The 25,913-nt window shown below is 45.3% G+C and overlaps 1 protein-coding gene and 1 pseudogene across 2 annotated transcripts in view; one reads left to right on the top strand and one right to left on the bottom strand.

Moving 5' to 3' along the window:
- GNAO1 (G protein subunit alpha o1) overlaps window positions 1–25,913 on the top strand; it is a 302,091-nt gene that overhangs the window by 203,130 nt on the left and 73,048 nt on the right. For both annotated transcript variants that reach the window (XM_061594079.1, XM_061594078.1), the window contains exon 4: window positions 2,662–2,822. In XM_061594079.1, the coding sequence (XP_061450063.1) occupies window positions 2,662–2,822 (161 nt within the window). The remainder of the gene's footprint in view (window positions 1–2,661; window positions 2,823–25,913) is intronic.
- LOC133369201 (dynein light chain roadblock-type 1-like) lies at window positions 22,758–23,054 on the bottom strand (annotated as a pseudogene).

Raw genomic sequence — 25,913 nt, 5'->3', positions numbered from 1 at the left:
AGATGAAGCATGATATGCTCATGGATAATTCTGTCCACATTAAGGGAAGAACATCATTCTGCCCCAAGGAAAGCTAAATCCTGCAGCTTCCATGAATTATGACACTTCAGCAAATGTGCATGTATTATTTATTTGTTTGTTTGTGGAATTTCAATCCCACCCTTCCTCCCAAAGGAGCGCAGGGCGGTATTTCCTTACTTCTGCTGGTCTTGGGTTGAAGGACATGGAATTTTATTATGTGTATTTGTTTTTAAAACTGTTGCATTTATCTGTATCTTGATTATCTACTTGTTTGTAAAGTTTGGTTTTATTGCTATTTTCCTAGAAATGTTTTTTATTGTTTTATGTAAACTGTTAGAAGATAGATACATAGAAATAATAATGCTTTACTGTCCTTCAAAATAGCTATAGTATCTATACTGTGCACTGTATTACATCTCCTTTAGAGCGTGAGCAAGAAATCCAACTTTTCTATTCTCTGGGTACATGTACTGGGAGACCAGATAGATTACCTATTCTACAGAGTCTTACTTATGAGTAGGGTTGGGGGAGAAATGATTCAGTTCACATTTAAAGGCCAATCTACCTAATTTGCACTTTCCAAAACACTGAGTGAACGGAAACACAGCCTCTGAATTTTGCAATGCAGTTCTCCAACCAAGTAAGGCATACAATAAATGCATATACTAGGGTGAAGTGCATATATTTGTGAAAGTAACATACAAAAATGCATTATATTAGGGGAAATTGCTTTGCAAAAATGTGTAAACTAGGGGCTGTGCCCCTGCTTGGTTTGCTTTCCAACTCACCTATCCCCACCCACTCCAACCCCCCTCCCTTTACCCTTCACCAAATCCAGCTACCCCTCCATTTGTAGGTCCCCAAAGCCACCCACCCCCTCCTTTTACCCCTTGCGAAAGCTATACACCCCCTCTTTTACCCCACATCAAAGCCACCCACCCCTCCGCTTTACAGGTCACCAAACCCACCGCTGCTATTTATACCAGTCTGTCTGCCTCCATCTCCCTTCTTTCCTGGCCCAGCAGCTCTCAGAAGTCTGTTGTCACACTGTAATTCACAGCACCACCTATTGGTGGCCAAGTAAACTGCTGTGTGATGACATTCTTAGGCAAATATAGAATACAAAGAAATTAGACAATAAAAAAGGTAAAGGTGTCCCCGCACTTATAGTGCGAGTCGTTTCCGACTCTTAGGGTGACGTCTTGCGACGTTTACTAGGCAGACCATATATATGGGGTGGGTTTGCCAGTTCCTTCCCCAGCCTTTCTTTACCCCCCAGCGTATGCCGGGTACTCATTTTACCGACCACGGATGGATGGAAGGCTGAGTGGACCTCGACCCCTTTTACCGGAGATTCGACTTCCTCCTTCCATTAGAATCGAACTCCGGCTGTGAGCAGAGCTTCGGCTGCGTTACTGCCGCTTACCACTCTGCACCACAGAGGTTTTTTAAATTAGGCAATACTGCATGTAAAAATGTATATTAGGAGACATTTGCATAAAAATGCTGACTAATTGTTGTAAACCGCCCAGAGAGCTTTGGCTATGGGGCAGTATACAAATGCAATAAATAAATAAATAAATAAATAATTTTAATGAGGACTTTTTTAAAAAATGCAAACTGATGTGGAAATGTAGAGAACTGAACTTAATACTGGGAAGATAAGAAACCAAAATTGATAGATTCACCCATACCTCCTCATGAGTCTACAAAACCAACAATGCCATGCCCATACAGAACTGAATTCTTTGAAGAATGCTAAGCGTGAATAAAAAGTTTGGGAGCATCACTGAAACTTGCCCTCCAGTCCCTAGCAACCTAACATATATATATATATATATATTGCTCTCTTTGAACACCTCTTGGTGTGCAGGACTTGGACTAAACATAGGTGAATGTTCACATAGCAGTTATGCTGTACACCAGGGGTGAAGAACCTCAAGCCCAAAGGCCAAATGTGGCCTCTCCAAGCTTCTCCATCTATATCTTGGAATTCTCCCCAGCCCACACCCCTTCCTAGCCCTACTGTGCACCCTGTTTTTGTCTGACATGAATATGCCCTTGAACTCTGATAATGACGCTTGCTTTCCTGGAGTGAAGATAGAGGAGAGAGTGTGCAAACTAGGCTACCCTACACAGGTAAAATTTACAGTCATTGCTACATCCACTTTTGCGTCTGGCCTCACCAACCACTGTTATGTGACCCTCAGAAGGTTGCCTGGAAGACCATGTGGCTCTCAGGCTTAAAAAGGTTCCCCGCTCCTGCTATCGATCTTTTAAAATTCCCTTTTAAATGGGCATCCTTTTTTCTATCTATCTGAATTTTGGCAGGTCTGATTGTTTGGAGAAGTGATAGAATACCTGAAAAATTCCTGCAAAATGGGTTAAAATATGGAAATAGGAGGTTAGCAAAAGGTTGCCCGGGTCTCACATAGAAACCGATAGGAAAGGAAGAAGTCGATGATATTCTTCAGAAAATGGGCGCCATTGTAACTATATGAACCTGAAACAAATGACGGCTTTAAGAATGAAAATGAACAATAAACTGAATTTATTTATTCATTCCTGATGTGCTTTCCTAGTTCTTGCAGATTCTTCTAGCAATGCACAAATGTAACACGTCCCTTGTTCTTTCTCTAGGCTGACGCAAAGATGGTCTGTGACGTCGTCAGTCGGATGGAGGACACAGAGCCATTCTCTCCAGAGCTCCTTTCCGCAATGATGAGACTTTGGGCAGACTCTGGCCTCCAAGAATGCTTCAACCGCTCCCGAGAATATCAGCTCAACGACTCTGCTCAGTAGTGAGTATTCCGCCGGTCCCAAGGAGAGGCTACAGCGCTGTACATTCTCATACTTCAGCATGAGCTTAGCGCCCATTTCCAGACCTTTTCAGCTCAAGAGTTTGAAGCAGTTGGGCTGGCAGCAACCTCCAGCAGCCGTGCAAGAGGTGTGTGTCAAGCAGGACCAGTAGGTCCCTCTGTGTCGCAGCAGTGCTGTCACTCCCTGGAGCAGAGATTGAGTGAGGCAAGGTGGTGTCAAGGTCAGGAGAGCTCCGAGTTGGCGGTAGCCCTGGAGGTGCATGCCTGTGGCGAGTTGAGCAGGGTTGGCACCTGTAGTGGCCCTTGCAGGTGCAAGCATGCCTGCAGGGCCACCAGCAACAACCCGGAGCTTCCTTGTCCTTGCTGCTGTTTCACCCCATCCTCATCCTGGTGAGCACAGCACATCACTGCCGCCGCTGGAACAGCACCACTGCACTCCATCACCCAGCCACATGCCACTGCAGACAACTCCTGCCCAAGAATCTCAGTCGGCCTGCATAGGCCACACCCATCTAGATCAGCCTTTCCCCACCAGTATGCCTCCAGATGTTGTTGGACCTCAACTCCCATCTTTCCTGACCATTGGCAATGCTGGCTGACATCTGGAGGCACACTGGTTAGGAAAGGCTGGTCTAGATGAACTCCCTTATAGCCATACCCATAAGTGGCTGGGAAGAGTAGGATGCCTCTGGGCATATGAGACGGGAATTCATTTCAAACTTTTCAAAGCTCTCACTTGGCAATTATCCTTTTGCAAACTGGAGAGCAGCAACCCACATAATTTCTAAATAATGAATTTTATTCAATGTTTTGCTGAGCAGAACGGGGCAACTTTTGTTGGCAACCTCAGCTTCATCAGATCATTTGTGAAAAATGTCATTGAATAAAAAAGTAAGATCCTTTGCATTTAGGAATCAGCAATCATAATTTGGCAGATGCTGGATACTCATCAGTTGTAAAGCATGAGGGGGAAAGAGATTCAGCTGTTTGGCCAATCATATGATATGTCACCCACATGATGCAGCCACAACAGAACAAATTATTGGATTTGTTAAGCATACTGTTAGGGGAAGGGCCATAGCTCAGATTAGGGATGGAAAGATCTGTCAATTTTGGTTCTCTCAATTTCTCATTTTTCTAGTCTTAAATTCATCTATCCATATTTATGCATCAATTTGAGAATTTTTTTAAAACCATGAAATTTTCCAGCATTTTAGTGCAAATTTCTCCTTTTTGTAGGCAGTTTTGACTAATGTAAACATTTTTGCAAGCAATTTATCATATAATGCACTTTTGTGTGTTAATTTCACTCATATTTTCATTTTAGTGCTTTCACCTAACATAGGCATTTTTGCAAATATTATTTGGTTGGCGAACTGCATTGCAAAATCTGAATAAGTGCAAATCTTGAAAGACAACTGCATATCAGTTCTCATATTGTTTCAGAAAGTGTGGATTTGATAGATTTGGCTTGAGATGATGATGACTATTATTTATTTCTACCCCGCCTTTCAGCCAAAAGGCCCTCAAGGCGGCTTACAAAAAAACACAAATATAAAAATACATCAATACACCAATAAAATACATCAATACATCAAAATACATCAATAAAACAATACAATTTACAATTTACAGTAGCCAATACATGAATAAATAAATGTGGGTGAGAAGAAGGATGGGCACAGGAGAAGTCCAAAGAAATGGATTTTAAGGAAAGACCTGGAGGAGAGATCCTTTTCCCATGACGACTGAGATGTTGGGTTAGCAACGCCATGCTACTCAGGGTGGATTTTAGTCCAGCCACCACCGACTGCCCCAACCCAGATAATCCAACGGCACCAGTCTCTTCGTTCCGGGCTTGCTCCTCAGTGGCGGCTGCTGCTGCTGTGGCTTCCCCTCCGGCTCCTGCGCCTCCTCCTGCCCCGGTGGAGGTGGTGGCTTGGGCAGGCCTGGCCTGGCCTGGGCCTCGCTGGCCTCGCAGATGTGAACTGAATTGAATTCTCCCCTATCCCCAGCTCAAATCCTTCACTTCCTCTGTGCCTCCGTGAGAGGCAAACACCTTACAATTAATTATTAGTATTCTCATTCAGTGCCTCAGTTGCTTAGGGTAGAGACTCTCTTACTGTTGTGCCGGTCCAGTGCATCTTCACCTCTCTTTTCTGAAAACAGGGGCACATGACACTCATCAAACCCTGCCCCTTTTTACTGTAAATCCTACTGGGATCAGCTCGAATACTTTTTTTTTAAAAAAAATCAGCTTCAAACAGATTTTGCAACAGATCAGCAGATCAACCCATTGCGCCTCCAGGTATGACCAATGGAAACGCTTTGCTGTAGGCAACTAGTGTGCTCACAGCCATAGTTTCTCAAATCCGTCCTGTGGGCAGATGCCCCCTGGAAAATAGTATTGATTCGGTACATAATGCCATGAATTCAAGACATGCCATTTTTGTTCACCTCTCTAGGAAAATGAAAACAAATATGCTTGTCTGAACTGTAGACATATTTCTGGCATTGTTACTGATGAAAGGCATGCTAGAAACATATAAATGTTGCATTGTCAAGATTACATACCTTCAGGTAATATTTATTTATTTATTTATTAAATTTATACCCCGCCTTATGGCCAAAAGGCCCTCAAGGCGGCTTACAAAAAACACGAACATAACAATACATCAATAGAACATAATACATCAATAAAATAATACAATTCTCAAAATTAAATAACAAATAACATTATTAAAAGCAAATTATTGAGCAAGTGTTACTTTAAATACTTGTATATACATGTCCACAAGCCATAATAACTAATGAAGTCAGTGCTGCCCAAGGGAACCGCATGCAGAGAAGCTTACCTGAGCATAATTCTGTTTGCAAATCGGGGAGGGGGGGATATTCAGTCAATATATATGGAACTGGTGTTGCTGGAAGCTATTCTGCATTGTCTTCAATCCTGGGGGGGGGGAGTTTATTCTTCTAGAGCAATTTGGTGGCTTCATATTGGTGCACCTTAGCCAGTAACCTTTTTTCTTAGAGCCCTGGACTAACTAGGTATGATCTTTTCAATATCTGGATAAATTGCTCTTATAGCTAGGAAGAAACTGAAACCCAGTGTTACCCTTTCCCCATGAATCTTTATGGCTGAAGACTGTGCAGTTCCAAGTTTATCATTAAGCTGAAATCCCATCTGACCATAATATGTTCAGATCTGTGACTGCTGCTGTCCCTCTGGTGCTTTTTAACTCTGTGAAAGAGAGGGACGGTCAAAGTCGTCAGGGTTGCGAGCGCTTCCTTTGCTCACCCCCATCACCATACAAAAACAGCTATTTCAGGCCATTATTTGCTCCAGGCAGTAATACAAATGACTGTTCACTCAGGGCTGTTAATGACACACTTGCAATTTATTTAGCCCTTGACCATTTTCCTTTTGCCACCAAAAAAGATCGTATAAATCTCCAGCAAGTTGCTAAAATGGTGTTCATTCAGTGAAGAGAAATGGTTCATAATCTAAGAACTAGAGAGAATATAGAACTGCAGTAGTTACAGCGGAGTGCATATTTATCATGCTGTCATTATAAAACAAAAGTATTCTCACAATCAAAAGAATTCAATCTATCGGAAATGTTCTGGCTCCACTGTTGGGGGCAATATGCCATTGAACATCAGTTGCTGGGGATCGTTTGTGGGGAGAGTGCTGTTGCATTCAGGTCCTGCTTGCGAGCTTTGCTTTGGGGCATCCGGTTGGCCACTGTGAGGACAGGATACTGGGCTAGATGGGCCTTTGGACTGATCTAGCAGGGCTTTTCTTACATTCTTAAATGAAATTTGCCCATTTACTATGAAACTTGGAATGGAGAGTTTGAATCAGATTACACACTGGCTGAGTTACAGCAGCCCGAACATGATGGATGGAGGAACAGGGGTCTTTGTTTTCTCATTTTAATATATTTTAATGTATGTTGGTAAATAACATACTTTAAAGTTTGTTTTTAAAGGTGAAACAATTTCACACATTTCAGTGTGCTGCTGGGATGAGCCGTTCATTGGTTTGGTGCAAAGTCATTGTGTAGTTTTAAAGTTAACAACAGTTTAAAATGTCCCATTTGATGAGAGAGACAGAGACAGAGACAGAGAGACAGAGAGAGAAGTGGGTCACTTACACAGGAAATGCTTCCTTGCGTTACTGAACCCAGCCTGTTGAAACATAAGAACATCAGAAGAGCCTCTCTGCTGGTTCAGGCCAGTGGCCCATCTAATCCAGCATCCTGTTCTCACAGTGGCCCACCAGTTGCCCATAGGAAGCAAGAACCCTCTCCCCTGCTGCGGCTTCCAACAACAACTGGTAATCAGAATCATACTGCCTCCAACTGTGGCTGCCCCTGAGATTGGTCTGGAATCTGCAGCTGGTGCAAAATGTGGTGGCTCGACTGCTCACTGGGGCAGGGTATCGGCAACATGTTACCCCACTGCTGAAAGAATTGCAATGGCTGCCCATTAGCTACTGAGCCAAGTTCAAGGTTCTCATTTTGGTACAGAAAGTCCTACACGGCTTGGGACCAGGATACCTGAAAGACAGTCTTACCCCTCATATACCTGTTTGATCACTGCGCTTTGCAGGTGAGGGCCTCCTGCAGATACCGTCTTATCAGGAGGTCCATTCCACACAACATAGGAAGACGATCTTTACTGTAGTGGCACCTACCCTTTGGAATTCCTTCCCCTTAAATATTAGAGAGTCACCATCTCTGTTATCTTGTCGGGGCCTACTGAAGACCTTCCCCTTTCAACAAGACTTTTAAATAGAGACCTTATCCCAATTTGCATCTGTGTTGTAATTATATTTTTATATGTTTTTAATCATTTTTTTTTAAAAAGATGTTTTCAAAGATGCTTTGCTTTAATATGTTTTTAAAGATGCTTTGTCTTAATATGTTTTTAAAGATGTTTTGTTTTAATATGTTTTTTGCTTTAATATGTTTTTAAAGATGTTTTGTTTTACTATGTTTTAAAGTCTTCTGTTTTTAAGATGCTTTAGAGTGTTTTTTTAGTGTTTTTGTTTGTCACCCTGGGCTCCTTCTGGGAGGAAGGGCGGGATATAAATTTAATAAATAAATAAAATAACAAATGACAAATAATAAATAAAAGTGCCTACAAAAATGTGTTTATTAGGAGAAATTCACACTAAAATGCTGTGGACAATTTTCATTTGAAAAAACCCCACAAATTCCTGCAGAAATGCAGACGACTTGATTGGAAATACACAATGAAAAAATCCCTAGAAGCAGCAGATGTATATCTACAGTAGGCTACATTCCAGCCATGCAAAAAGCAGAGGTTTCCACACACACACCTCCATCCAGGGAAGCAAAGGGCATCATCACAATCCAAGAATGCAAAAATGACCCCCCTCCACCCCGCTACGCTATCACTGTGGACATCACAACCACAAAGCCCAGGTGAAGAAGGGGGGAATTGTGCCCCCTCTGAACTATTGTGGCTACATTGGTGCAGCATTTCAAAGGGATGCAAGTACTTTGGTCAGTTGTCATGAATATCCCACAAAACGGGATGAGGAGAAAATGCCGTCAAGAATTCTTTCAGAGATTCCCAGTCCCCCTCACAAGACTTCACTTTCCAAAGTTCCCTATGGAGGCAGAACTGGCTATTCAGTCCATTTATACCAATGGTGAACGTAAACCAATACTTTTTATTCGTAACACAATGAAAAAGACAAAGGAGGCAAAAAGTAGAGCTCAAAGGTCAAAAGTATTTATTTCAGTGTTATGCCAATTGAATCTTGATTATGCCAATTGTTTATGCCAATTGTTTATGCCAATTGAATCTTGTTTATGCCAATTGAAGCCTGATTACAGCATGATTAGAACACAATTATTTATAGAAACTTAACACCTAACCTAGCAAGTGACCTCTGCCGGATGCCCAGAGGAAGGCAAACAACCTCGAGGGGCTTTGGCCAATCTGCCCCGGAGGAAAATTCCTTCCCGACCCCAAAAGTGGCGATCAGCGCTACCCTGGGCACGTGGGGAAAAGGCCATAAACATGCACTCTTACTAACTGGAGTTGGCCTGACACGACCCTCTGTTTCCCACTTGTTACCGTGGATAATAACTATGGACTAAAGGCATGAGAGCTACTCAGTACGAATTAATGTAAAATTCTGTGATCTCCTTAAGGGGCATTCCAATGGGAGGATGTAGAGTTGCTAAAGTGTGGGTTTCTTAATAATAGGAAAGCATATATCTGCCTGAAGTGAGGATTACCCCTGAAAGTCCGTAGCCTTGGGGTCATTCTTGACTCCCAGCTGTCTATGGAGGCTCAGGTCTCGCCAGTGAGCCAGGCGGCTTGCTATCAATTACATCTGATACGGAGGCTACAACCCTGCCTTCCTGTACATCTGCTCCCACGGGTGATACATGCCCTGGTCTCCTTTCGCTTAGACTACTGTAATGCGCTCTACGTGGGGTTACCCTTGAAAACGGTCCGGAAATTACAGCTGGTACAGACTGCGGCGGCGCGCTTGATTAAGAACAGCCGTTGCCGTGATCATATCACCCCGGTGTTAGTGGATCTACACTGGTTACCAGTTGTTTACTGGGACCAATTCAAAGTGTTGGTATTGACCTTTAAAACCCTATATGGTTCCGGCCCAGTTTATCTGAAGGAGCGCCTCCAGCATCACCAATTATGACGCATGACAAGATCAGCCGCACAAGACCTCCTCTCGGTCCCATCAGTTAAAACAGCTAGGCTGGTGCGGACCAGAGAAAGGGCATTTTCGATTGTGGCCCCCACCCTCTGGAACTCCCTTCCTTTCGATTTTTGCCACACCCCCTCCCTGACAGGTTTCCGCCGGGCCTTAAAGACCTGGCTATTTAGGCAGGCCTATGGGGTCTCTGGGGATGGGTCAGTTTCTAATGTTGTTTAATGCTGTTTAATTTTAATTACTATATTTTTGGTTATATTGTATTTTATCATGATATTGTACGTCGCCTAGAGTGGCCGTTTATTTGGCCAGATAGGCGACTCAAAAATAAAATTTTATTATTATTATTATTATTATTTAAATCAAGAACGAGGCCTGCAGTTATTCTCCGACCTAATCCAGAGTCCATGTCTGTAAACTTGGAGGTTCTGTCTGAAATGCTTTTATCCTCAGGGCCCTATCCTGGCTGACTCTATGGAAGCCCAGGACGAGGAGGAAGCTATGTCGCGTAATGCTTACCATTTTTAGCCTTTCCCCTACTTATAGTCAAAAGAGTTGCCTAGAGGTTAATTCTACAATAATTGGTGAAGCCCACGTTAATTACAGATAATAATTATGGATCAAGGCCACAAGAACGCCTCAGTATGAATGAACATAGATTTCTATGGTTAAAAAGGTTAGTGCTACCAGACCTAAGAGGTGGCCTCTGCCGGATGCCCAGAGGAAGGCAAAAAACCTCCAGGGATTGTGTGCAATTTGCCCTAGAGGAAAATTCCTTCCCGACCCCAAAAGTGGCGATCAGCGCTACCCTGGGCACATAGGCAAGGGCCTAACGGAAACAACACAGCGGAAGGGGGTGAAAGTGGCCAGTGGGCCTCAAAGTAGGAGAAGAAACCCCCTTAGTTGGAAGTGCAGGAGGCCAGTGGGCCTGGAAGGAAGAGATGAAGCCCCCTTGGTGGGGGTGCAGGAGGCCAGTGGGCCTGGAAGGAAGAGAAGAGGCCCCCTTGGTGGGGGTGAAAGGAAACCAGTGGGCCTGGAAGTAAGAGAAGAAACCCCCTTGCTGGGGGTGCAGGAGGCCAGTGGGCCTGGAAGGAAGAGATGAAGCCCCCTTGGTGGGGGTGCAGGAGGCCAGTGGGCCTAGAAGGAAGAGATGAAGCCCCCTTGGTGGGGGTGAAAGGAGGCCAGTGGGCCTGGAAGGAAGAGAAGAGACCCCCTTGGTGGGGGAGAAAGGAGGCCAGTGGGCCTGGAAGGAAGAGAAGAAGCCCCCTTGGTGGGGGTGCAGGAGGCCAGTGGGCCTGGAAGGAAGAGAAGAGACCCCCTTGGTGGGGGTGAAAGGAGGCCAGTGGGCCTGGAAGGAAGAGAAGAGACCCCCTTGGTGGGGGTGAAAGGAGGCCAGTGGGCCAGGAAGGAAGAGATGAAGCCCCCTTGGTGGGGGTGCAGGAGGCCAGTGGGCCTGGAAGGAAGAGAAGAGACCCCCTTGGTGGGGGTGAAAGGAGGCCAGTGGGCCAGGAAGGAAGAGATGAAGCCCCCTTGGTGGGGGTGAAAGGAGGCCAGTGGGCCTGGAAGGAAGAGAAGAAACCCCCTTGGTGGGGGTGCAGGAGGCCAGTGGGCCTGGAAGGAAGAGAAGAAACCCCCTTGGTGGGGGTGCAGGAGGCCAGTGGGCCTGGAAGGAAGAGATGAAGCCCCCTTGGTGGGGGTGCAGGAGGCCAGTGGGCCTGGAAGGCAGAGAAGAAACCCCCTTGGTGGGGGTGCAGGAGGCCAGTGGGCCTGGAAGGAAGAGATGAAGCCCCCTTGGTGGGGGTGCAGGAGGCCAGTGGGCCTGGAAGGAAGAGATGAAGCCCCCGTGGTGGGGGTGCAGGCGGCCAGTGGGCCTGGAAGGAAGAGATGAAGCCCCCTTGGTGGGGGTGCAGGAGGCCAGTGGGCCTGGAAGGAAGAGAAGAAACCCCCTTGCTGGGGGTGCAGGAGGCCAGTGGGCCTGGAAGGAAGAGAAGAGACCCCTTGCTGGGGGTGCAGGAGGGCAGTGGGCCTGGAAGGCAGAGAAGAAACCCCCTTGCTGGGGGTGCAGGAGGCCAGTGGGCCTGGAAGGAAGAGAAGAGACCCCCTTGGTGGGGGTGAAAGGAGGCCAGTGAGCCTGGTAGTAAGAGATGAAGCCCCCTTGGTGGGGTTCAAGGAGGCTAGTGGGCCTGGAAGGAAGAGATGAAGCCCCCTTGGTGGAGGTGCAGGAGGCCAGTGGGCCTGGAAGTAAGAGATGAAGCTCCCTTGGTGGAGGTGCAGGAGGCCAGTGGGCCTGGAAGGAAGAGAAGAAACCCCCTTGGTGGGGTGCAGGAGGCCAGTGGGCCTGGAAGGAAGAGAAGACGCCCCCTTAGTTGGGGGGGAAAGGAGGCCAGTGGGCCTTGAATTAAGAGATGCAGCCCCCATTGGGTGGGGGACGGTTCAAGGTGGCCAGTGGGCCTGGAAGAGTTGGAATGGGAGACAACAAGATTTAGTTACCTAAAGCAGTGGACGCTGAGAGATGTAATCCTGTTCTTCCTCTCACTGACTCTGTGGTCACTTGTTGGTTGGGTAGGTGAGTGTTGTTGAACCTCTCTTCCTCCTCCTCCTCAGACCACATTTCCTTGTCTTCGTTTTCCCTCCGTGTTGTTAGGACCTTGTTTCGGCATGCACCTTGCACCTCAGAGGCAGACCTTCCTCAGACCCCAGTTGAGGCTACAGACCATGGATTTTATGTGGAAAGTGAGTCCCCTGGGCTCATTCTGGGCTTCCAGGGTGTGGCTGTTACTTACCTTCACTCTTGCTTAATCACAGACTGGCCAAGTCTGGAGGGAGGATGACCTTCAAGTACCATGTAATTAACATATGGAATTCACAGGCACAAGATATGATGAGGACTACTAGCTTGGATGGTTGGAAAGGGGATTCCACAAATTCATGGAGGCAAGGAGAAGAAGTCTGTCCAAGGCTGTTATCAATGATATCTCTATAGAACCTCCAGGTTCAAAGGCAGCCTACCACTGAATTCCACTTGCTAGAGGGCAAGCAACAGGAGTGGGCTAATGATTATGGGCTTCTTGGAGACATGTGGCTGGCCACTGGACTAGACGGGCCTTTGCTGTGATCCAGCAAGAGGCTCTTTTTTCTCTTTTATGGAGACAGAGACACTGACCTGCTTTCCACACAGACATAGTCTCTAGAGTACCTGTCTTGGGTGTCAGCTCTTGTGTGTGTGTATAGCCCCTTCCATTGCTAAGACACCCCACATGGAGGGATTCTAACATTCTCCCCAAAAGAAAAGGGAAGCATTTACGGCCTGCAAAGGCATCCTCAGCACAACCTTTTTAGGAAGAGAGGGAGGAGGCCGCTTGGAGTGTCCTGGAAACGTGAAGGTGCAAGAGAAGATGAGCCAAAACAGTTGGGCAGCCCAGGAACATAAAGGAGTCTTGGCTGGAGCTAGAGTGGTTGGCAGGCAGGCGGGGAGTGTCTGCTGAGGTAGACAGCAGGAGAGATGAAAGATGGAGGAGAAGGACTGAGGCGGGAGGGAGAGGGGAAACGCAGGGAAAGAGTCTGGAGGAGTGGAGCCCTTCCAGAGGGGAGTCGGCTAGCTCAAGGCAGGACCTAAGAAGGCTTCTCTTGAGTAGGTCAGACTGTAGAGGGAGAGTCCTCCTGGTCTCTGTGGCTCAGGAGGTGGTGGAGGCAGGCTTCGAGGGGCCCATGAAGGGAAGCCCCTGAGCTCATGAGAGCAGCGGAGCGACCGGCCTAGAGACCTCAGGTGGGGAGGCAAGGCCATGGGGGGAAACCTGGGCCCTCCCCCCAGAATATAAATAGAGTCAGAGGAAATCCCACTTACAGTTTGGACATTATGATGTTTCTCAAACCCCCAAGCCCTATCTAATCTACCTACCTAAATACCTCCCTGACACACTCCACCCCCTCCCCTAATCCTAGCCCTATGCCTATGCCTAGCCCTACAGATCTATAAAATATATACACAAATATATACAAAATATGATATATACAAAGTATATACAAAATAAAAAAAATGAAATAAAATAAAAATAAAGAAAATAAAGAAAAATACAAATCAAATAAAGAAAAGTATAAATAAATAAAACTGAAAGGAAAGGAAAAATAGAAAATTCAAAACCTCCTTCTCTGCTCTGCTCACTAACCACCACTCAGAGCTTGGAAAAGTTACTTTTTTGAACTACAACTCCCATCAGCCCCAGCCAGCATGGCCACTGGATTGGACTGATGGGAGTTGTAGTTCAAAAAAGTAACTTTTCCAAGCTCTGCCACCACTGCTCTCCTCACCTCCTCTCCTAGATCTACTCCTAACTCCCACACTGGGCATTTGCGGTTGGCGACTTTTAAGCCAGCAGCAGGAGGCCTCACAAAGGAGGGGAGGCCCTGTTACCTTGACAACCCACCCCCTTGATCCTGGCTCCTCCTTTGTCTTGAATTATGCGTCTTCAGAACTTGGAGGCGCCTGCCGTTCTGTCTGCTGGTTTCCTCAAGCACCTCTCTTCATCTTCGTATCTGTTTCGCTCAAAAACCTGATTCTTCTTCACTAAGCAGCATTTCTAAAGAGAGACCATCCCAACCTCCTTTTAAATACACTAGAAAACTCATACCTCCCAAGCTGAGGGACGTCTACTGCATAGTATTAGGCAATCTGCTTTCATGCAGAAGGTCCCAGGTTGAGCCCCCAACATCTCCAGGTAGGGATGGGAATCTCCGCATCTGAAACCCATAGAGAGGCGGTGGGGCTTGGATGCCAAGAAAAATGGTGGCCTAGGGTGAGAGCTCCCCAGTCCAATACAGCATTAAGCACAGAAAAAAATAGTTCGTTTATTGATTAAACCAACTCCCCTTATGGGGTATGCTCTAGGGACAGCAGAGAAACAAAAACCTGGACCTCACAAGATATTTCAAACTGACTGGAAAGATATTAATTTAGAGACCAGCAAAAAAAGGCTGTTATCAATGATATCTCTATAGAACCTCCAGGTTCAAAGGCCTGCCTACCACTGAATTCCACCTGCTAGAGGGCAAGCAACAGGAGTGGGCTAATGATTATGGGCTTCTTGGAGACATTTGGCTGGCCACTGGACTAGACAGGCCTTTGCTGTGATCCAGCAAGAGGCTTTTTTCTCTATGGAGACAGAGACACTCACCTGCTTTCCACACAGGCATAGTCTCTGGAGTATCTGTCTTGGGTGTCAGCTCTTGTGTGTGTGTATAGCCCCTTCCATTGCTAAGACACCCCACATGGAGGAATTCTAACATTCTCCCCAAAAGAAAAGGGAAGCATTTACGGCCTGCAAAGGCATCCTCAGCACAACCTTTTTAGGAGGAGAGGGAGGAGGCCGCTTGGAGTGTCCTGGAAACGTGAAGGTGCAAGAGAAGATGAGCCTAAAACTGCTGGGCAGAGACTGGCCAAGTCTGGAGGGAGGATGACCTGCTGTAGAGGAAAGAAAATGCTGACTCAGGTGCCTTTTCTTGCTCCTGCACCCCAACTTGCAACCTGGAAATAAAAGGAAAAACAGAGAATTATTAAATATCCATATAGTGATGATGACAGATATTTTCAGGGATCAGTGCCAAAAGACCACTCGATCAGGAAAAAAATAATCCATTCCTTTCCCTAAAATGGGGGTGGGTATTGTGTTTTCCAAAACTGCCTCCTTTCCTGTCCCCTCAATGTTTTCGTGGCCAGCTCCTCCTCCTCCTCCTGCCACATCCAGTGACCTTCACTTCTGGGCCCAGGAAAAAGGAGCGCATCATAGTACTGAAATAACTGGTGATGTAATGATTGGCACTTAAATGTGAGGGGGGGGGTTGTGGTGAAATGTACCTCCAGTTGAGTATAAGTGAATAGGGTTGCCTAATACCTGATATGATGTTTAAAGTTAAGGCTGAATAAGAAGGTCCTGGATGGGCCACCATACGAAACATCCTCTCCGCAGTCCAGCCTTCCACGTGGCTGATGCTCCTGTGGCTGTCCCAGTCGCTGCTCTTCAAGGTTTCTGCGGTAACTGGAGACGCAAAGAGCACAAACGGCTCCTCTGAAGGTTCCATGTGTTACCGGGGTAACCATAAGCCCTTCCCCTGGAAATGTTCTACCTCGCAAGGAGGCCCAGGGAGCTCCAGATGCTTAGGGCCCCGGTGATTGTTACATCACCTCATCTGGCCAGCTGGATAGTCTGTAGCTGACGGGCAGCCTCCGCCAAGGGCTGGCATGACTGGAGAAGAGACAAAGATGGAGACCGCCCTCTCCAGTCATGTCCAGCTCTTCACGTATTAACGGTCTTAAACTCTTGTTTCATTGCAGAGTTTCCTTGGGTTTTATAGCACACAAGACACCATTTTCCCACCCCAATTACCAGTCCCTAGGACAGAGAATGCCATGTCGTCAACAGACAATAAAGATTAATCAATTCCAGAAATGATGATCATGATGTTGGAATTACAGATCTATAGGGATATACAGGCTGAAACTTATCCGTCCATCAAAGTCTTCCAAAAGCCAAAATAGATGTACTTCCGCATGCACACACACACACACACACACACACACACTACCAATTCCAGAAAGTCTTCAGTTGCAATACAGTTTGAGGGAGCTATTCCGCCTCTCCACATTTATCAGTCATTCCCTCCTCATAATTGCAAACTGGTAAAGAAAAGAGAACCTTGTTGGAGGAGGGGGGTGGGCTCGGACAAGAGGGAGCCCTCACAATTCCCCAAGATCCCTGGGAAGACAGAATGGCTGCTACATCAATTTAGGCCTTTGCTGCAGCAGAGAGGCCCAGAGATTGGGTTCATTTCAGAAGGAAAGGCAAAGGCAGCCTTGGCACACATACTCTTTTTTTCTTTCTACGTCATTACGTATTCAAGAACCACATAGAAGCCTGATAAGTAAATATTCTATTGGCCCTTCATCTTCTGATACATCAGTGGCGTTTGGAAGCCTGCAGACAATGGCAGAAAATGTTTCTTTTTAAAGAAAAAACTGTGTGTGGTGGTGGGATTGGGGCCTTGGTCTAGGACACTGCTGACTTCTGACTGGTCTGGAGTATTAGGAGTAAAGGACCAGCACATATTGCAAGTGACCTGAACCAGTATGGAGCCATAGACAAAGAGGCAATGATTCCTCCTGTAAAGTGTTTGTTGCTTTTGCAGGCTTTGCTCCTCCCCTTTCTCCCTTCTTGTCCTATCATTGTTCTCAGTTAGTTAGTAATGGCTGTCTGAGTGGAAGCTGCATGGCTGCTTCATCATGTTGACTTTACCTGTTTGTATTAACAGACAAGTTTTAGCAGACCACTTATTTCTGCACTCTACTGCAAAACTCTGGAGAACTTGTTCCCGTTTAGACTACAGAGGGATCTTGGGAGAGCTGAGAACTCATACTTCCTAAGTGACTCTTTGTGCTTAATATTTGGCTCAGTCTCATTACAGTGATAAATCTAGATAGAAGATTTCTGCCTTTTCAAAGCTCAAATTCAGTTATATGTTTGTGCTGTGCTGATATTCCCAGGGACAAACATTGCACGCCGCTTTGCTCTAAAAAGATACCCGTTCAGAATGTCATTGTGGATATTTTTGGCAACACTGCCCTCATCATAACATTGACAACTTCACATGACTTGTCAGGAAACAGGGCTCCATGTTCTTCCTATTAATTTCCTTCATATTAAATCCTCCCCCCGCAGCTCTCTGCTCATGTGATTGATGCAAACCGAGCTAAATACTTGAACAAAAAGTGACTGTCCAGCTGTCTGTGGTGTACCTAAAGGACAGTGTCCCCATTTCCCACGGGAGGTGCTTGGGGATCTATTCTTTTGCTTCTGGGCCCTCTGGCCTCCTACCCGCTGTTCAGGATGATGGAGGCCATCGGGCCTGGAAGAAAAGACCACCAAGAAAGGGGCTGCAGGAGGCACAGCGGCAGAGCATCTGCTTTGCGCACAGAGGGTCCCTGGGGTCTCCAGGTAGGGATGGGCAAGACACCCGCCTGAAACCCTGGAGAGCCACTGCCACTCAGTGTGGAAAGGGATCTGTTGGCTGGGGCTGCTTTCCAAGCAATACGCTGGTCTCGGTTTGAGTTGGTGCTTTGTCTGCTAGCTGCTGCTTTGACGGATTTCAGGTTTTTTCCCCTCTCCCCCATCAATATCAATATTTTTAAAATATTTAAAAGGAAATATAGGCACTTCAAAAAGAAATATACATAAAATTATTGTTCTTAATATCAATACTTTAGAGAACTTTTGTTTTTTTAAAAAAACAATTTTCAAAAATAGCCACAGAAAATGCTACATAAAACTCCAATTTGCAGCTATAGAGAGTAAGCAAATTAATGGAAAATTCGGTACCAAATCCAAATTGGGCAGAATTCTAGCACATCCCCAGTGTGGACAATAGTAAGCTCAATGGCCCCATGACCTGACTCAGTCCCAGGCAGCTTCCTGTGTCCACTCAGCTTTGTCAACAAGGCTGTCGGGAGAGGGCTCAACAGGAATGTCGATTCAAACATCGAAACCAATCCCTTCACAGAGGATGCTGGGATCAGGAAGATCAAGGGGCTAATTACATATTACATGCTAACATCCAGTGCTTTTTCCATGATAGAACTCATTGTTGCTGCCCATGGAAACCACTTTCTGCTGGCACTCACAGCACTCTTATCAAGGTATCAGTACCGGCTAGGGACGGGGTTCGCTATCTGATTACATTTCCTTTTTCAATTTGTCAGATGGGCTGCCAGTTACAATTCCCAATAAATTGTATTCCGCTAGTAATCGCGATTCCCAGTTCTCCCTGTTCCCCTCCTTTATTTTTTCTGAAAAATTGGGAAATTTTTACAATTATTCCTCATGCTGTTGTATAATTTATATAATGTATACAGCAGCAGCTGATTACAAAAATAATTATGTAAATAATTACGTAATTCTCTACATTGTTGTTTTAAATTATGGTGGCCCCGACAGCTGCACACACAAAGAGTGGGAGCCTATTCCACAATGAGATGAACTTGTGGATTATCCCTGAATTCAATACCAAATCCAATTTTGCGAATATTCTACACCATCTCGAGTACCGGCACTTTATTTTTTTACCCCCAAAACCCCCAAAACCCCCAAATCACTGCTACCATCTTTTAGTTTAAAAGGGAGGGAAGTGCTTTGGGCGGTTAAAATTTAATGGGAGGAAAAGCAGGAACTGGATTGGGGCACTTAACCCATTTTCTACCTGCTGTTTCCCTGCTCCAGCTCCCACCCACCCCAGCTTTTCAAATACATATGTATTTCCTCTCCCCCCCATGCCATTTCTCCAGTCTAATTTCCCCCTTTCAAAATGGCTTTACTTTGGAATAAGAGAGCATATGAGAAACAATTGGGGTACTATTAACATGCTTTTGTGGGTCGCTACCTAACAGCCGGCTAGACACCTAGCAGGGGCACCCACGGCGGAATGGTCAAAGCTGAGACACCAGACTAAGATGCATCCAGACTCAGAGGAAGGCAATGGTAAACCACCTCTGAATACCTCTTACCACGAAAGCCCTATGAACAGAGTATCCAAAATGCAACATGAGATAGTGCTGGAAGAGGAGACCCCCAGGTCAGAAGACACTCACCGAGCTACTGGGGAAGAATAAAGGACAAGTACAAGTAGCGCTGTGACTAATGATGCAGCTGGGTCAAAGCCAAAAGGAAGCCCAGAGGCTGATGCACACATATGCGAAAGGAGAGTCCGGAGTTGTACGACACACACAATAGGAACATGGAATGTGAGAAGCATGAACCAGGGAAAGTTAGAAATTGTCAAGCAAGCAATGGAACATATCAACATTACAATACTTGGCATGAGTGAATTAAAATGGACAGGAACAGGACATTTTCAATCAGGCAACTACAAAATATTTTATGCAGGAAATGAGAAATTAAGAAGAAATAGGGTTGATTTAATAGTTAGAAGTGATGTAACAAAAGCAATTAGGAGCTATAACACAAGGTCTGAGCGAATTATATCAATGAGATTAAACTGGAAACTGGATACTACTGGAAACCTATTAACATAACCATCATCCAAGTCTATGCTCCAAAGGCAAATGCAGAAGAAGAGGAATTGGAGAGATTTTACACAGAAGTACAGGAAGAAATTGATCACACACCAAAACAAGATGTTCTGATAATCATGGGGGACTGGAATGCAAAAGTAGGGAACAGAGAAGAACTAGGAATTGTGAGAAAATGGGGCTTAAGAGTTAGAAACGAAGCAGGAGAAAGACTTACTGAATTCTGTGAAGCCAATAATTTGTTTCTTGTAAACACATTTTTTGCGCAGCCAAAAAGATGACTGTACAAGTGGGCATCACCAAATGGTCGATATAGGAATCAAATTGACTATTTAATTGGTAACAGAAGATGGAGAAGTTCCATACTTTCTGCGAAAACAAGACCAGGAGCAGACTGCGGTACAGATCATGAACTGGTTGTATCGAAAATCAGAGTAAAGCTAAAGAAGAAGAACAAAGCAATCATAATGCCAAAATACAATAACATCCCAGAAGAATATAAAGATCAAATATGGAACAGATTTGAGGCTTTAAACTTAGTTGATAGAGAACCAGAAGAACTATAAATTGAAGTCAGAGACATTATCAGGGGAAAATGCAAAAAGACAACAGTTAAAAGGAGAAAAAGACCTCAATGGATGACTGACAAAGCTCTTCAAATGTTTAAAGAAAGAAGGAAAGCAAAAGGAGATAGAAACACGGTCAGAACCCTAAATGCAATAATACAGCGACTAGTATGTAGGGACAAAGAAAACTATTACAATACTATTACAATTACTGTTACAATAAAATAAAAGGAAGATGTAAGCAATACACTGAAAAACTCTATAAAAGAGATGCAAGGATGACAGATGCATTCACGGAGGAACCGTATGATGAAGAAATGGAAGAATATGTACGAAATTTTAGAATGTGAGGTGAAAGATGCTCTTAAAATACTTGGAAGAAACAAATCACCAGGAACAGATGGCATACCAACAATGTTGCTACAAATTACTGAGACGGAGTCTGTCCAAATTTGACAAAAGTGTGTCAACAAATATGGAAAACACGGCCCACAGACTGGAAGCGTTCAATATATATCCCAAGTCCTAAGAAAGGGGATCCCAGGAAATGCAGTAATTATCGAACTATTGCCTTAATATCACATGCTAGTAAAATAATGCTCAAGATTCTACAACAAAGGCTCTTACCATATATGGAGCGAGAAATGCCAGATGTCCAAGCTGGATTTAGAAAGGGAAGAGGTACCAGAAATCATATTGCAAACATACGTTGGATAATGGAACGGACCAAGGAATTTCAGAAGAAAATCACCCTGTGCTTTATAGACTACAGCAAAGCCTTTGACTGTGTAGATCACAAAAAACTATGGAATGCTTTAAAAAAAATGCAGGTGCCACAGCATCTGATTGTCCTCATGTGCAACCTATACTCTGGACAAGAGGCTACTGCACGGACAGAATATGGAGAAACCGATTGGTTCCCCATCAGAAAGCGTGGGAGACAGGGGTGCAGGGCTGGCGTCAGAGGGTGGCCAGATTGAGCCCTGGCTGAGGGCCCCTGCAGCGCAGAGGGGCCCCTGAGTGGTCCCTCCTTAGGGTGAGAGGGTAGTGCTCCCATTCTGCAATCTGTGGCAGCAGCAGCTACTGACCCTGCCATGGATCAAGGAGATGGCATTCCCAGGCATCCCCAATATGGACAACATGGACTTCAATAAGCCGGCACACACGCCCCACCTACCTCTTCTGTTGCTGTGAATGTCATGTGCACTATGCACACATGCCTGCCATCAACCAAGATGGTGACAATGTATTCCCTAAGGGGCTGATGTCCCCTCTGCAATATTGATTGATGGTAGGCATGCGCACACAGTGCACATAGCATTCACAGCTATGGGAGAGGTAGGTGGGGCGGGCAGGCGGGCACCGCAAGCCCAGGTCAGGCTCATGCCCAAAGGCCCAATCATGCCTGGTGCCGGCCCTGGAGGGATGTATTTTATCACCCTATTTGTTTACTCTATATGCAGAACATATCATACGGAGAGTAGATTGGACCAAGATGAAGGAGTTGTGAAAGTTGGAGGGAGAAATATCAATAATTGAAGATATGCAGACGATACCATACTACTAGCAGAAACCAGTAATGATTTGAAACGAATGCTGTTGAAAGTTAAAGAGGAAAGCACAAAAGCAGGACTACAGCTGAATGTCAAAAAGACCAAAGTAATGACAACAGAAGATTTATGTAACTTTAAAGTTGCCAATGAGGACATTGAACTTGTCAAGGATGATCCATACCTTGGCACAGTCATTAACCAAAATGGAGACAATAGTCAAGAAATTAGAAGAAGGCTAGGACTGGGGAGGGCAGCTGTGAGAGAACTAGAAAAGATCCTCAAATGCAAAGATGTATCACTGAACACCAAAGTCAGGATCATTCAGACCATGGTATTCCCGATCTCTATGTATGGATGTGAAAGTTGGACAGTGAAAAAAGCGGATAAAAGAAAAATCAACTCATTTGAAATGTGGTGTTGGAGGAGAGCTTTGCACATACCATGGACTGCAAAAAAGACAAATAATTGGGTGACAGAACAAATTAAACCAGAACTATCACTAGAAGCTAATATGACGAAACTGAGGTTATCATACTTTGAAGACATAATGAGAAGACATGATTCACTAGAAAAGACAATAATTCTGGGGAAAACCCTTCTGTTAGTAGAAAAAGAGGAAGACCAAAGAAGAGATGGATTGGTTCCATAAAGGAAGCCACCGACCTAAACTTACAAGATCTGAACAAAGTGGTTTATAACAGCTGCCATTGGAGATCGCTGATTCATAGGGTCTCCATAAGTCGTAATCGAAGGCACATAACCACAACAAAAAATATCAGGCACCATCTCTGTTGTCTTTTTGGCACCAAAAAGCCCTTTAAGTAGGGACCTTTATCCCAGTTTGGGTCTGTATTGGAATTGTTTTTAAAATGTTTTAATTGTTTATTTAAAGCCATTTTTACCCCACTCCCAAAGTGGCTTACAAAATATTAATAAAAACAATAAACAAAACACTCCCTGCCCTCAGAGGAAAAGCTATTGATCATTTTGTTTAAAGAACTGTAGATTTCACTCTGTTGAATTCTGAATGACAGTCAGGAAATAGTCCTTATCTGGTGTAACCATGATCTCATTTTTCTTGGAGCAAATCCAGAAGAATGTGAGGTCATTCTGGGGATCAATATCTTGCATGGTGCCCTTTGCCTTCATTATTAAGTTGTGCATTAAGCCTGCATACTGCACTGTGCTGGAGTTATCCGTGGTGCTTTTGATGGGAATACCTCCTGAATTAACAATAATGATTCCTTGGACCCCCTTTTGACTCTGAATTCACTTCAGCATTTCTTCCACCTCCGCCATGTTGCAGGAAGGGACAGAGTGCAAAGCCAAATAATAATAATCCACTTAAAACATGGAGCCTATATTGCTTGTTTATTTGTTTGTTTTATTAGATTTATATCTCACCTTTCATTCAAGAAGCTCAAGGTGGCATGTATGGTTCTCCAGCCTCTTAGTTTCACAACAACCCTGTGAGGTAGGTTAGGCTGAGAGGCAGTGACTGCCCCACAGTTATCCAGTGAGCTTCATGGGCAAGTGGGGATTTGAACCCTGGTTTCCCAGGTCCCAGTCCGTCACTCTTAACCAATACATCACACTAGCTCTCCAGTGAATGAACACAAAATGTGAGACTGCCAAACTTCTTGAAGGACATAAGATGAGTCCTCTTGGATCAGACCAAAAGTATTGCCAGCCCAGCATCCCATTTACCCACGTGGCCAAACAGATACCTATGGGAAGCCCCACACAAGCAGGCCATGAAGAGAGCAGTCCTCTCCCATGGTTGATTGTTATGTCACAGGGTGCTAGCCCTGGCTCAGAGTTACTGCCAATCCAATGGTTAAGAGGCAGTTAGTTCGTGAATCCCAGTTAGGCCATTAAAACACCAAGAGGTAAGCAGTCTAGTAGCTTTTATTGCTGAGCATACACATAGAAATAAGCATGAAAAAATGGAAATGGACTGCCTTCAAGTCGATCCTGACTTATGGCTACCCTAGGAATAGGGTTTTCATGGTAAGCGGTGTTCAGTGGTGGTTTACCATTGCCTTCCTCTTAGGCTGAGAGGCAGTCACTGGCCCAAGGTCACCCAGTGAGCTTCATGGCTGTGTGGGGATTCGAACCCCGGTCTCCCAGATCGTAGTCCAGCACTCTAACCACTATGCCACACTGATATCTCACATCCCTGAGCAGCCGTGTTGAGGATCTCCCCCGGGGGCAGGTTGCTTGCCACTCTGCCACTCCTGGGAAGGGCCTCCGCCACTTTGTTCGAGCTGTGGCTCTGCAGCATTATGTCTCCTCCTCTCTCCTTCACTCTCCTGCTGTGTGTCTCCGCCCTTTGCCCCGTCTGTGTGCCAGGCACAGCTTGGGAAAGTTACTTTTTTTGAACTACAACTCCCATCAGCCCAATCCAGTGGCCATGCTGGCTGGGGCTGATGGGAGTTGTAGTTCAAAACAGTAACTTTCCCAAGCTCTGGGGCCAGGCTGCTCCTTATAGTCTGCCTGGCCCCCTCCCTCAGAGGGGTCAGCAACTGTATGAATGCTTGCCCCATGGACAGTGGAGTGACCTAATGCAAATGGAATGTTCCCCAGAGCTGACAGTCTTCATGCGCCTCAAAGGGGACAGCCAGTACAAGCCTGGTCATGTCCTCTCTGTAATAATGATGTAATAATTGAGCCCCTCCGCTGCATAGGGAATAGGCTTCAAAATACAAGATCCCACAGAGACCCTAACATTCGAGAGGCAATCTGCAAAGGAGAGACCCACACCTGCTGGTCTGCACAACAAACTCGGGCATTACATTGATCCCTGTGGTATTCTGAGGTAGACTGTGGAGGTTTCACATGGCCATTATGGCTGATAGCCATTGATTGATTTTCCTTGCATGAAGCCCTCTCAGCTGGTGGCCATCACTGCCCCTGTGGCAATGGAGTCCATAGTTTAACTGTGTGCAGTCCTGAACGTCCCAACATGCAACGTCATTGAATCCTCTCCATTTCTTGTAAAATGTCTCCTTTTCCACTCTTTCTCCACTTTCTCCACATCATGCGTAATTGTATACACCTCTGTCATGTCCCCGTATGCTCACCATATTTTTCAATTAAAATACCACAAGCGTTGCTCCAGCCCTTTGGACATTTTGCTTGCCCTTCCCTGCCCCTACAATATTTTATTTCTTCATGCATTATTTGAATTTGTTATAACCTGCTCTTCAGAGTTCACACAATCCCAGAGCGAGCAAGAACAATACAATAACAATATTTCAATTAAATACAGCTTAACATAAAAGGCAGCGCATACCTCAGTACAGGGAGCTAGTGGACCTTACACCTGACCCTTCTATGATGAGCTTCCGACAGACTTTGAAGACTTGGCTTTTCCGGCAGGCCTTTGGAATGGGTTAAGTTTTACTGTTGGGTTCTTAAATTTTAATTTTTAATGTTCAATGTATTTTATCTTGTACGTCGCCCAGAGTGGCTGGTCAACCAGCCAGATGGGCGACTAATAAATATAATATAATAATATAATAATAATACACCTGTTCCAAACTCTGTTCAGGAGCGGGGCTACTGATGGCTGAACTGGCCCCTACGCTTGGCAGAGGGGAAACAAGCCTTAAAAATAAGAGTTTGACTTACACCACCCTTTTGGCTGGCATACATTCTTTTTGGTTGTTAGGTCGCATGACTGAGCTGAAAGAGGTGTGGAACAGGTGTCAGTCCAGGGATGTAGCAGTCCAGGGTCTTGTGGGGTCTTACACACCTTACTTTTTGGGAGCAAGGTCCCAGCAGGGTCCCTATGTCTCCAGCATCCTATGAGCCAATCAGTATGAAAGGGAGTGTGTTAGCCACTGAGAAGAGTCTTCTAACATCAACCAAGATGGGAGAACTGGAGTGCTTGGTCTTAGAGGAGAGTATTGATATAGTGAGCATAACGGAGACCTGGTGGAATGGAGAAAACCAGTGGGATACGGTTATCCCTGGATATAAACTATATCGGAAGGACAGGGAAGGACGTATTGGTGGCGGAGTCGCTCTATACGTGAAAGAAGGCATTGAATCCAGCAAGCTCGAAACCCCAAAAGAGGCAGACTCCTCCACAGAATTGTTGTGGGTGGTGATACTATGCCCCAGGAGGGACTTAATACTGGGAATGATCTATCG

This window comes from Rhineura floridana, chromosome 13 (assembly GCF_030035675.1).
Source record: "Rhineura floridana isolate rRhiFlo1 chromosome 13, rRhiFlo1.hap2, whole genome shotgun sequence".
Lineage (NCBI taxonomy): Eukaryota > Metazoa > Chordata > Lepidosauria > Squamata > Rhineuridae > Rhineura > Rhineura floridana.
The sequence above is the reverse complement of the archived record's forward strand: the minus strand, read 5'-3'. Positions and strand labels throughout refer to the sequence as shown.